Source organism: Micromonas pusilla, assembly GCF_000151265.4.
Source record: "Micromonas pusilla CCMP1545 genomic scaffold MICPUCscaffold_12, whole genome shotgun sequence".
In the NCBI taxonomy this organism is placed as follows: Eukaryota; Viridiplantae; Chlorophyta; class Mamiellophyceae; order Mamiellales; family Mamiellaceae; genus Micromonas; species Micromonas pusilla.
The window spans coordinates 204,710-216,758 of record NW_003315893.1 but is presented as its reverse complement, the minus strand read 5'-3'; the positions used below and the strand labels follow the sequence as shown (position 1 = coordinate 216,758).

The 12,049-nt window shown below is 68.8% G+C and overlaps 6 protein-coding genes across 6 annotated transcripts; 2 read left to right on the top strand and 4 right to left on the bottom strand.

The window, feature by feature from the left end:
* Nucleotides 1-21: 21 nt before the first annotated feature.
* MICPUCDRAFT_9362 (uncharacterized protein) lies at nt 22-282 on the top strand (the record flags this gene model as incomplete). The annotated part of the gene is made up of 1 exon (XM_003062503.1): nt 22-282. A coding segment is annotated over one exon (261 nt), but the record flags the coding sequence as incomplete, so codon positions are not given.
* Nucleotides 283-1,002: 720 nt separating this feature from the next.
* MICPUCDRAFT_21305 (uncharacterized protein) lies at nt 1,003-1,842 on the bottom strand (the record flags this gene model as incomplete). The annotated part of the gene is made up of 2 exons (XM_003062273.1): nt 1,003-1,164; nt 1,309-1,842. The coding sequence occupies 2 exons, from the start codon at nt 1,840-1,842 to the stop codon at nt 1,003-1,005; spliced, it is 696 nt and encodes a 231-aa protein (XP_003062319.1).
* Nucleotides 1,843-1,984: 142 nt separating this feature from the next.
* Nucleotides 1,985-3,040, bottom strand: MICPUCDRAFT_42116 (uncharacterized protein; the record flags this gene model as incomplete). Its single annotated transcript, XM_003062272.1, has 2 exons — nt 1,985-2,266; nt 2,492-3,040. The coding sequence occupies 2 exons, from the start codon at nt 3,038-3,040 to the stop codon at nt 1,985-1,987; spliced, it is 831 nt and encodes a 276-aa protein (XP_003062318.1).
* An 895-nt stretch (nt 3,041-3,935) lies between these two features.
* Nucleotides 3,936-4,694, top strand: MICPUCDRAFT_6886 (uncharacterized protein; the record flags this gene model as incomplete). The annotated part of the gene is made up of 2 exons (XM_003062502.1): nt 3,936-4,103; nt 4,173-4,694. Coding segments are annotated over 2 exons (690 nt in total), but the record flags the coding sequence as incomplete, so codon positions are not given.
* Nucleotides 4,695-4,893: 199 nt separating this feature from the next.
* Nucleotides 4,894-5,863, bottom strand: MICPUCDRAFT_52036 (uncharacterized protein; the record flags this gene model as incomplete). Its single annotated transcript, XM_003062271.1, has 2 exons — nt 4,894-5,607; nt 5,796-5,863. The coding sequence occupies 2 exons, from the start codon at nt 5,861-5,863 to the stop codon at nt 5,007-5,009; spliced, it is 669 nt and encodes a 222-aa protein (XP_003062317.1). The 3' UTR covers nt 4,894-5,006.
* Nucleotides 5,864-6,101: 238 nt separating this feature from the next.
* MICPUCDRAFT_52035 (uncharacterized protein) lies at nt 6,102-11,277 on the bottom strand (the record flags this gene model as incomplete). The annotated part of the gene is made up of 3 exons (XM_003062270.1): nt 6,102-7,985; nt 8,104-10,539; nt 10,696-11,277. The coding sequence occupies 3 exons, from the start codon at nt 11,275-11,277 to the stop codon at nt 6,102-6,104; spliced, it is 4,902 nt and encodes a 1,633-aa protein (XP_003062316.1).
* Nucleotides 11,278-12,049: the final 772 nt, after the last annotated feature.

The following is a 12,049-nucleotide window of genomic DNA, read 5'->3' as shown; positions in this document are numbered from 1 at the left end:
TTGTATGGAACGACCCGACCCAAAGTCGTCGACACGCTGCTCGAGAGAGTCCCGGGGATCACGATCGCGACGGACATCATCTGCGGCTTCCCGGGGGAGACGGAGGAGGACTGGGAGATGACGATGGCGCTGTGCAGGAAGTACGACTTCATCGAGCTGCACCTGTCGCAGTTTTACCCGCGCCCAGGGACGCCCGCGGCGCGCATGAAAAAAGTCAACTCGCGAGAGGTGAAACGCCGCAGCCGCGAGCTCACGAATTACATCGAATCCTATCTCCCGCACGGCGCGCTCGTCGGGACGACGCAGCGCGTCTGGGTCACGGACATCGCGAAATACGGGATTTCACTCGTCGCGCACACGAAGAGCTACGTCCAGGTGTTGCTTCCGGGCGGAGAGGCGGAGCGCGCGCGGCTGATGGGGAAATCGGCAGTCGTGAAGATCATCGAGTCGGCGCGGTGGTACGTAAGGGGGGAGGTTCTGGAGGTGGAGGAGCGGACCATCGCGCGTCCGAGGCCGCCGCCGACGACGACGACGACGACGACGGCGGCGACGACGACGGCGACGAAAGGGACGGTGGTCAAAGCGAGGAAGGGAGGGATGTTCGCCGCGTTGGACGCCGAGCTGGAGAAGAGGAAGAACGCGAAAGACGGCGGGGGGTCGTGCGCGACGTGCGGCGCCGCGGAGGGCGAGACGTGCGGGGAGTCCTCTTCTTCTTCTTCTTCCGCGACGGCGACGAGGACCGGGTCGGCGTCGTTCACGTCGCTGGAGTATCTTCTCTTCGGAGGGATAGCGTTGGGCGTCCTCGGCGTCGTCTTCGCCGCGATTTGGCAGTGGCGGCTGTCGACGACGACGACGGGATGACGCGCGCGATCGATCTTCCTCGCCAGCGCGCGCTCTGAGCGAGTCGAAACTACTGTAGTATCTCACCTAACTAGTTTATCTTATCATCGCCCACCTCACGCGCCCGCGCATCTCCTACTGTACTACATGACTTCCTTCCCATCACCGCCGCCCGCGCGCGACGAGAAACACCTCGCTCGAATCGCGCCGCGTCGCCCTCGGTCGGTACCACCGCACTCTGTCGAACGCGCGCGCGCACACCGCCTGGAGGTCAGCCTTCCCGCCGCCCGGGCCTTCGAGGAGCTTCACGACGAGCGAGCCGCCCTTGCGAAGGACGCCGGTCTCCTCGCGCCCGCCGCGGTCGCCGCCGTCGGGATCCGGACTCGACGAGATCGCGCTCGTCCGGTGCCCGAACGATGACGATCCTTCGTCGTCGTCGTCGTCGTCGTCGTCGTCGTCGTACAGGACGTCGAGCGCGCGCTCGCCCAGCGCGATCCTCACCGCCGCCTCCGCGAGCTCGTACGACCGCGCGGCGTCCACGTCCGCGGCGCCGGTCGTGCTCGGCGCCATGTCCGATAGCACGACGGTGAACGGTCGCGTCCGTCGCCGCGTCGCGATCGATTCGTCCCCGTCCCCGTCCCCGTCCCCGTCCCCGTCCCCGCCCCGCAGCGCGCGAAGGCGCTTCTCGCACAGCGTCGTCGCGTCCGCCACCGCGAAGCGCGCCCTGCGGTCCACGTGTCGAAGCGTCCCGAGCTCGGTCTCTCTCAGATCCACCCCGAGGACGCCGCCGCCCTCGTCGGGGTGCCCGAGCGCGCGGCACGCCACCTGCGTCCACGCGCCGGGATGGCAGCCGAGGTCGAGCACGTGCGCGCCCTTGCGCAGTATCCCGAACCTGTCGCTCAGCTCGAGGAGCTTGAACGCGGAGCGCGCGACGTACCCCAACCGCTTCGCCTCCTTGGCGTAGAAGTCGGTCAGGCCCTTCCGCGCGCCCGCGGCGACCATCGCGAGTGCGGCGAGACGGTGATGGTGATGATGTTTACGTATCTTATAACTCGCCGCTGAAAAAAATATTGTCGTGCGTGATCTCCGATTACATTCGTTCCAACCCGCCGCGCGTCTGTCGTTCATCCGTATTAATCATCACTCACTGCGTGTACACCGCGTCGACGTCCTCCAGCTCGAGCAACTTCTCCACGAGCGCTTCGTTCACCTCCGCCGCCTCGTCGCTCACCTCCACCGACGCGAGCGGAATCATCTTCAGCGCGGTCTCGTCCGGGTTGATTTCGAACCCCGCGTCTCCGAGCGCCCTCTGGCACTGCATGAACCCCTGCACCTCCGTGTAGATCGTGAACCCGTCCTCGCCGTCCTCTCTCGGGACGACGTCGTCGCCGCCGTTCTCGCACGCCACCTCGAACACGTTCTCCTCCTCGTCGAGCGCGCAGTCGATCGTGATGACGCCCTTGCGCTCAAAGTTGAAGAGCACTGAGGGTCGTTCCATACAAGCGACGTCGGGGTGGAGTTGAAAGGCGTCAGTTGGCGTTGAAAGGCATCGAGGGCGGGGATTGAACGCGAGGGACCCTGGGCGGAGAGATGCGCCGGGAAAAGTCCTTAAGGAACGGCGTGCACCACGCGAACGCGGTCGTATGGGAACCAGTGTATAGAACGCACCCGATCCCGGCTCGGCGACTTTGCCGCCGTTTTTGTTGATGGTCGCCTTGGTGTCCGCCGCCGCGCGGTTGACGTTGTCGCTCAACACCTCGATGACGATCCCGACGCCGCCCTCGCCGTAGGCTTCGTACGTCAGCTCCATGTAGTCCGCCTGGCTGCCATCCGTCGCGCGCTTGATGTTTCGGTCGACGAGCTCTCTCGGGACGGAGAGGCGCGCGGCGTCCGCGAGGACGCGCGCGAGCTGCGTGTTCGAAACGGGGTCCGCGCCGCCGCCCTCCTTGACCGCGGCGACGATGAGCTTGCCGTACTTGCCGTACAGCTTCGTGCGCTTAGCCTCGCCCTTCTGCTTCTTCGCCGCCACCTTGGCAGCCTTGCGGCCCATGCAGACGGGCGACAACGTCAGCGGCCGACGAGACGACGGCGGCGACGATGCGACGGCCCTCGACGCGCGGCGCGACGCGACGCGCGCGAGGGCGTACGACGCGCGCGACGCGAGCGACGCGACGGACGACGCGACGGTGAACGCGGACATGACGACGACGACGACGACGCGCCGTGCGGGAGGGCGAGGGCGTGCCTCGCGCGCGCGGAAGTGAGGGACGCCGCCGCGCCGCGGTTTATCCACTTGGCTTCAACGTGGCCGTCCCTTGGCGTGGGCCGTAGTTGTCCGAGAGCGATTCCCACGAAAGCAGTTCATCGGTCAGTTGAAAAGGGAAGCGATCAAACGTTGAAACTGAGTGGTGGGTGAAAAACGTTTGTAAGCCATGCTGAGAACGCTTTTTACGCGTTCGCGTCGACGAGCGCTTTTTCCACACGCCATCCATCGTCGCGCCCGCATGGCGGCACGCACGGTCGGGGCGCTGTGCCTCGCGGGCCGCGGCCCCGCGCCGCCGTCGCGCGGCGCGCGCGGACGCGGCGCGCGCGGCGCGCGCGGACGCGGCGCCGGGGGCACCGGACGACGCGCCCCGCGAGAGGCGCCGCCCGCGGGCGACGGGTGGGGCGAGCGCATTCGACGACAACGACGAGACGCAGACGACGCGTCGTCGTTCGACGACGACGCGTCCGACGTGCGCGGCGCCGCGCGCGGCGAGGAGGGGGCGTGGCGATACGCGAGCCCGAGCCGCGCGAGGGCGTGGGAGCGCTCGACGGCGACGCCGCTGCGGGACGACGAGGCGTTCCGCGTCGTCGACGTCGCGAAGCGCCGCGGACGCGGCGGGCGAGGCGCGTCGTCGTCGTCGTCGTCGTCGTCGTCGTCGTCGTCGTCGTCGTCGTCGTCGTCGTCGTCGTCGCCGCCGCCGTCGTCGTCGTCCGCGAGGACGCCGCGGCCGCGGTCGGAGGAGGAGGTGGACGAGGAGGACGACGACGACGCGACGCGGGAGTCCTCCTCAAGCGCCTCGAGCGCCTCGAGCGCCTCGAGAGGGGGCGTTCGCGTGAACAAATGCTTCAAGGACTTCACGTCGCGAAGAAACGCGGACCGGCTCGTGGCGTCGGGCGCGGTGACCGTCAACGGCGCGGTGGTCGCCGCGGGGGCGATGGTGTTCCCCGGGGACGTCGTCGAGCTGCGCGGCGAGAGAGTGCGATGGGAGACGCTCAACGTCATCGATGAATCACGGGAGAGCGCAACGTCGTCATCGCCAGCGGCGTCCCGCGGCTCGCGGTTCAAGTACGTGAAGTACTGGAAGCCGCGCGGGGTGACGTGCACGACGGACGCGCGCGACCGGACGAACATCGTCGACGCGGTGAACTACCCGGACGCGCGGTTGTTCCCCGTCGGACGGCTCGATAAGGACAGCACGGGCTTGATCCTTCTCACCTCGGATGGTCGGCTGCCCAACGCGGCGCTGCGAAGCGGGCGAAAGCGCGATAAAAAGTATCTCGTCGTCGTGGACGCGGTCGTGCGACCCGAGGACGTTCGAATGCTGCGAGACGGCGTCGTGATATCCACGCCCGTGCAGAGGGACCGCGTGGACAGGGTCCTCACCGCGCGCACGCTGCCGTGCGAGATCGACGTGGTCGGCGCGCGCACGTTGGAGATCACCCTGCGCGAGGGCCGGAACCGGCAGATTCGCCGGATGCTCGACGCGGTGGGCTATCGCGTGATTAACCTGCACAGGACGGAGATCATGGGGATCGGGTTGAGGGGGACGCGTGAAGGGAGATGGGTCGAGTGCGACGAGGAGGAGCTCGGGATCATTCGGCGCTGCATCGCCGAGGCGGAAGACGCGGGTGGCTGCGGCGAATCGGAGTGAATACGCGGGAAAAGTCCTTAAGGATCGGCGTTCACCACGCCAACGCGGTCGTATGGGAACCAGTGTATAGAACGCACCTCAGCGACCTAATATTAATCGTTATTATTAGACTCTGGGCGAGCGTTCGCGCGCGATGTGATAATAGTGCGATGCGTATTACAAGCCAAGTGCGCGCGGGCGATCCATGCTTATGTAATCTCCCCATGCTTATGTAATCTCCCGACTCGCCGCCTTCAACGACGCCGCCGCTCACTTCTTCACCTTTCGGACGTACTTCCCGCTGGTGGTGTCGACGACGATCTTCTCGCCGATCTGAATGAACAGCGGCACGATCACCGTGGCGCCCGTCTCCACCGTCGCGGGCTTGTCCCCGCCCGACGCGGTGTTCCCCTTCACGCCCGGATCCGTCATCGTCACCTCGAGCTCGACGTTCAGAGGCAGGTCCACGCCGATGACCTTGTCGTTCCACGAGAGCACCTCGCAGTTTTGCCCCTCCAGCAGATACTTGGAGAAATCGTCGTCGTCGATGCGCGTCTCCTCGTACGTCTCCATGTCCATGAACACGAACTGCTCACCGTCCTTGTACGTGTACTGCATCGTGCGCTTTTCCACGTCCGCGGTCTGAAGCTTCTCCCCCGCCCTGAACGTCTTCTCGTTCGTGCTCTTCGTGAGGTAGTTCTTCAGCTTGGACCGCACGAACGCGGAGCCCTTCCCGGGCTTGACGTGCATGAACTCGACCACCTTGTACGGCGCGTTGTCCACCTCGACGTTGACGCCAACCTTGAAGTCGTTCGTAGAGATGGTCCCGGCGCGGATCGTGAGCGCGCCGCGGCGCGCGGGCGCGGACCTGCTGTGAGGAGGTGGAGGAAGCGGAGGAGAGAGAGAGGGAGGACGGGGTCGAGGTCAGTCGGACGACGACGAGAGACGGCGGTGGGAGGACGTCGCGTCGTCGCGACGGTTCCGGGACTCGCCACGTCGACGACGCGGGCGCGCGCGCGACGCGTGGACGCGCGGGGGGGGAGAGGACGCGTCGCGGACCTGCGGGCGGGCGCGTTGACGCGGAGCGCGGCCGCGGAGGAGACGGAAGCGGCGAAAGCCATGGCCATCGCGTCGGTCGTGAGGCCGTGCGGCGGGGCGGGGTGTGATGATAGTTACGACAATCGGCGGCGGTCGCGGTCCGCCACAAAAAAAGGTTCCGGATAGGCCAAAAAGTGTGATGCAACGTGCACTGTGACTGTATACACATAGAAATGTACGCTTAGTACGTAGTACATTTTCGGTGGCGGAAAATTCAACCTTCGTAAGAAATCGTTCGAAATCTTGTCCCGCGTCACTCTCCGCGCGTCACCCCGCGGCGTCCGCGGCGGCGTCCGCGCTGCCGAACGACGACACCAAGTCCGTGTCGCTGAACGACCGTCGCCGGTCCTCGCCGACCGCGCCGATCCGCTTCGCCCGGAGCGGCGCGCCGACCGACGCGGCGGCCGAACCCGGGCCCGCGTCCGCGTCCGCCGCCGCCGCCGCCGCCGCCGCCGCCTCTCCGCCGCCGCCCGTCGCCGCCGCTCCCCTCGAGCGCTCCCTCGACGCGCCGACGCGCGCGCCGATCCAGACGCCGTAGCCGTGTCCCGCACCGCGCGCCGAGATCGCCGCGCGAATCGCGTCGCCGTCCGCGGAGAGACTCCGTCGGTGACTCGGCCGCCGCGGCGTCGACGCGCTCAAATTTTCCCTCGGCGGCGGCGGCGGCGGCGGCGGCGGCGGCGGCGGCGACCGGCGTCCGCCGTACAGCGACGACCTCAGCGCCATCAGCGCGCTGCCGTCGAGCGCCCGCCGCGCGTTGCCGTCGTCGTCGTCGGGGGTGAGCGACCCGCCCGACGCGGACGCGGACGCGGACTCGTCACCGCCCCCCCCCGCGCCGCCGACGGACGCGAACGACGACGCGCTCGTCGATCCGCCGCCGCCGGCGGAGGCGGTGACGAAGCTCTCCGTCGACGCGCTTCGCTTCGCGCACTCCGCGGTCGTCGCCTTCTTCTCCGCGTTCGTCGTCGTCGTCGGCGGCGGCGTCGTCGTCGTCGTCGTCGTCGCGAACGGCGACGACGGGAGGCTCCAGCTCGTCTGCTCCGACGTCGCGGGCGGCGGCGGCGCGCCGAACGCGCCCGTCAGCGCGGACGGCAGCGTCACGCTCGGCTTCTTCGCGTGTCCCGCGGAGACTCCGCTCGGTCTCTTCGCGACGACGGGCTTCGCCACCTCCGCCGTCGTCGTCGCCATTTCCGACGCCATTTCCGCCGCCGCCGTCTCGGGCGGCGGCGTCGCCGCGCCGGCCGCGCCCGCCGCAAACGTCGCGGAGGCCGCCGCGCCCGCGCCCAATCGATGCCGTCCCCCGCTCCGCGCGCGCGCCTCCCTCCTCGCCGCCTCCGCCGCCGCCGACCGCGCGCGGACCGTGCTCTCCTCGCGCGCGGCTCGCTGCCAGTCCGCGATGGCGCCGCTCGCGTGTCGATGCGCGCGTCGCACGAGCGCGTCGACGCGCGCCGCGTGCATCGGCGCGATCCACCCGCTCGCGACGCCGGGAGGGCGGAGGTAGAGATTGATCTCGTGATCCTTGGACGCGGACGCGAGCGCGCGATTGGACGTCGCGCGCATGAGCGCGTTCAGCAGCGAGGCGTACGACGGCGGGCGCGCGCGCGTTGCGGTCGGCGCAAGAGGGCCGCGGTCGGGGGTCGCGCTCCACGGCCGCCAAAGCCACGACCGAGAGAGCCACTCCGCGGTGAACGGGTTGACGCGCTCCCACAGGAGCCTCCACCCGCCGAGGCCGCCGTCGTGCGGGGTCAGGTTTCGAAACGCGAGGTAATCGTCGTCGTCCACGTCGACGACGATGACGGTCTCGACGCCCATCTTCTCGCGCATGACGTCCACGGGTATGGAGTTGAGGTAGCCGCCGTCCACGAGAAAGTCGCCGTCTTCCGAGACCACGGGCGGGAGTAATCCCAACACGGTCATCGACGCGCGGACGCACTTCCACGTCGTTCCGCGGACGTGCGTGGACAGCTCGCCGCGCGTGAGGTTCGTGCTGCAGCAGAAGAACGCCAGCCACAGGTCTTCGATGTCGCCGTGTTCCCCGAGCGCCGTCTTCAGAATAGCGTCCACGCTCTTCCCGCTGAAGAGCGACAACACCGGCAACGTCAGATCCGTGATCAGACGCCGCGGCGACGACAACGCGCCCACGAGATCCTTCACCTGAGGTGGAGTTGAAAGGCGTCAGTTGGCGTTGAAAGGCGTCGAGGGCGGGGATTGAAAGCGAGGGACCCTGGGCGGAGAGACACGCCGGGCAAAGTCCTTAAGGATCGGCGTTCACCACGCCGACGCGGTCGTATGGAGACCAGTGTGAGATAGAACGCGCCTGAGGCAGCATGTGCGACGTGGACGCGTGCGCGGCGTACAGCGCCGCCACGAGCGCGCCCTGCGACGTCCCGCCCACGACGTCGACGGGGACGCCCGCGTCCTCCAAAGCGCGCAGCGCGCCGAGGTGCGCGAGGCCGTGGCCGCCGCCGCCCGTCAAGACGACGCCGACGGCGTGCCCGGCGACGTGCCGAGCCAACCGCGAGAGGTCCTCCTCCTCGTCGACGCGAAGCGGATGATGCCGCGCGACGGACGGACGGCACGCGCGCCATCGCTTCGAGTCGCGCGGCGCGCACCCTGGGGCGTGGACGAGGACGAGCTCCGTCGTCGCGCCGCGTCGCCGTCGCCACAGCAACTTTTCCTCGTGCGGTCGCGGCGTCGCGTCCGCCGCGTCCGCGTGCGCGACGACGATGACTCTGTCCGCCTGAGACACGCACACCTGCGACCACGGCGACGCGCTCGCGTCGGTCTGGAGTACTATGAACCGGTACCGCTCCTCTTGCTGCGCCATCCACGCGGTGAGCTTGGAGCGGTAAAACTTGGACGCGAGCCGCGTCATCGTGCGGTCGTCGTCGGGGAACACGCCGCGAGCCGCCGTCTCGTCCAGCCAGAGCGTCTTTCCGAAGCCCTCGAGCGCCCAGCGCAAGCCCTGCGCGAGCGACGCGAGCGCGACGTCGTCGCGCCCGGCGCTCGCGGGGACGAGCGCGATCGTGACGACGTCCGGCGCGCGCGGGAAGGATAACGTGCCTCGCCTCGCGTCGTGCAGCTTTCTCGCCATCGCCTCCAACAGACGACTCGCCGCCGTCGGATTCCGCGCGCAAATCAACGTCAACGCGCCCCGCGACATCCGCACCAGCTCCGTGTCCCTCAAGCACATCGCCGTCGACGCGTACCGCCCGCCGCCGAGCAGCGGCGCCTCGCCGATCGTCTCCCCTCGGCCTCGCTCCTCGCGCGCGCCAGGGTCTCGCCGCGACGCGCCGGCGCCCGTCGACGCGTCCCCGCCGCGCGTCAACCGAATGCGTCCGCTGATGAGCACGAACATCGACGTCGCCTCCTCGCCCCTCTCGAACGCGCACTCGCCCGCGCTGAGCCACACGCGGTTCAACCCGAGGGATATGAACTCCCGCAGGAGGTGCGACAGCGCGCACGACGTCGCGAGCAAGGTGGCGACGTACGCCTCGACGCTCGACGCGCGGAGCTCGTCCAACGCCGCGTGCGTGATCTCCAAGACGACGCACGGCGGCGCGCTCGCGGACGAAGACGAAGACGAACCGTCACCCTTCGGAATAGCGGAATACGAATCGTCGCGGTTTCCGACGATTCCGATTCCAATTCCAACTCCACTTCCTCCGTCGACGAGCTCGTCCGCGGTCGCGACGCGGAGCGTCTCCTGCCGCGGGCTCCGCGTGAGAAACGCGCTGCCGCCGATGAGCCGCGGGCCGGAGACGGCGGCGCCGCGCGCGCCGTTTCCCGCGGGCCACGGCACCGCGTCCGCGCGCGCGACGCCGGACAACAGCAAGAACACCGCGTCCGCGTCGTCGCCCTCGTGGTAGAGCGCCTCGCCGGGATCGAACGTCCGCCTCGCGCAGACGCGTTCCAACGCGGGGAGGTGCCGAAGCAGCGACGCCGCGGGGGACGCGCGATGAGAGGCACGTCTCGAAGCGCCGGCGCCGGCGGCGGGGGCGCCGGCGGGGACGTCCTCCTTGCGCTCGATCTCGCCGCCATCCCTCTCGCCGTCTCCTTCGGCCGAACCCACCCGCACCGCGTCGCCCGCGCCGCCTCTCGGGAGCCCTAAAAAGTCCACCAACACGAAGTGCGCGACGCGCCACAGCCGCGCCACCGCCTGCTGCAGGTACGTCTGGAGCGTCCGCGGGTGACTTTGGGCCATTCCATACAAAAATAGTTCATCGGTCAGTTGAAACGATACGCGATCAAATGTTGAAACCGAAGGATGGGTGAAAAACAAACTTTTGTATAGAACGCACCTTTTAATAAACGTCATCAGCGCCGCTTGCGTGACGCGCACGAGCGTCGCGCCGTCCTGCATCGCGATCACGCTCACGCCTCGCGGCGCGTTGTCGAGCACGTCGACGTCGCCCACGGACTCGCCCTCGCGGAGGATGTTCGTGAGGAACGGCGGGCCCACGGGCGCGCCGTCGCCGTCCGCGAATCCCCCGATCTCGCCGGAGGCGTCGGCGCCGCCGCCGCCGCCGCCGCGCTCCCCGGCGCCCACCGGGTGTTTCGTCGTCCTCTCCTGCAGGTACACCCCGAGGGAGCCCTTCACGACGATGTAGATGCCGCTGCTGCTGTCGTCGTCCTGGCGGAAGACGACAGTGTTCGGCGGCACGGTGAACTCCTCCGCGGCGTCGAACAGCTCGCGCGATTCCTCGAGCTGTCGGGGTGAAGTTCAAAGGCGTCAGTTGGAGTTGAAAGGCGTCGCGGGCGGGGATTGAAAGCGATGGGTGGGAGGAGAGATGCGCCGGGCAAAGTCCTTAAGGATCGGCGTTCACCACGCCAACGGGGTCGTATGGGGACCAGTGTGTAGCACCTCCAGGCAGGCGAAGAATTTCGTGCTCGCGAAAAATTCCGGCGTCGTCTCGTCGCGCGGGCCCGGCGTCGGCGACCGTCCCACAGTACCGAGGGATCGCGACGGCGAGACGCCGGCGGCGTCGCCGCTGCCCGTCGTCGTCGTCGTCGGCGTCGGCGGCGTCGTCGTCCACTCGTCCGACTCTCCTCCTCCTCTCCCGCCGCCGCTTCGAGTCGTCGTCGCGTCGTCTCCCGCCCCGGTTTTGGCCCGCCCCATTGCGTCCTCGCCTCCCGCGAGCGCGTCCATGGTGCGCTCGAGCGCGACGAGCTCCTCCTCGACGCCGCCGCGGTCGTCGTCGCCGCCGCCGCGCGCCGCCGCGCGCCGCGCGCGCGACGTCGTCCGCTCTCGCGCGGCGTCGTCGTCGCCGGGCTCGACCTCCTCGGAATCGTCGCGCGCGTTTCCGACGCCGAAATCGACCGCGACGCGCGCCTCCTTCGCGCGCGCCGCGGCGAGATACGCCGCGCGCAGCGCGTACGCGGCGACCGCCGCGGACGCGCCGTACCCGAGCGCGCGCTTAGAAGCGCGTCTCGAGAGGCTCGGCATCGGGGCGGTGCCTGCCTCCGCGGCGACGGCGCGGACTGCGCGGACCGCGCCCGCTCGCCCTCCGTTGTTTACTCCGAGGGTCTCGTCGACTCCGAGGGGGGCGCGACGACTTTGGATTTTTCATCGTCCTCCAGCGTGGCGGCTCGCAGATATTCTGCGGTAACTAAAAGCGCATACGGAATCTCGCGTACTACGATATCGCGTACCCCCGAACCTCGCGCCGGCCAATAAAGTGCACTTAGGTATTCCTCGGGTGACGACGCGGAGTCGAGTTTTGAACGGCGAATGGCGCGCGAGCGACGCAGTACGCACGGCGCGGCGGTGACGCGGTCACGCGCGCGAGAGAGGAGTATCGACCTCGAACGCGAGCGAAGCGTCGAGCGCGCGCGTCACACCGCGCGAACCGAGGTCGCGACCGCCGTCGACGCCGCGAACGCGAGCGCGGCTCGGCGTCCGTCCTCCCGCTTTTTTTAGGCGGGCGGCGTCTTCTCGACCGACAATCCCGGTCGTCGCGCGCGCGGACGGAGACGCGACGCGAGGTCCCCGCGCGAGGATCTGAGGCGCCATGGAAGCGATGCAACGGCCCGTGTTCCACGTGAACGACGCGCTCGTCTCCAGCAGCGGGCGCGTGGGGTCGCACGGAAGGAGCGGACGCCATCGCGGCGGCACTAGGTGCGACGCGCTCCTCCACCTCGACGTTGACGCGACGCGGAGTGGACGAATCCGTTTACCCCCGCCCCGCGCGCGTCGCGATCCCGCCGCGGCGCGCTTG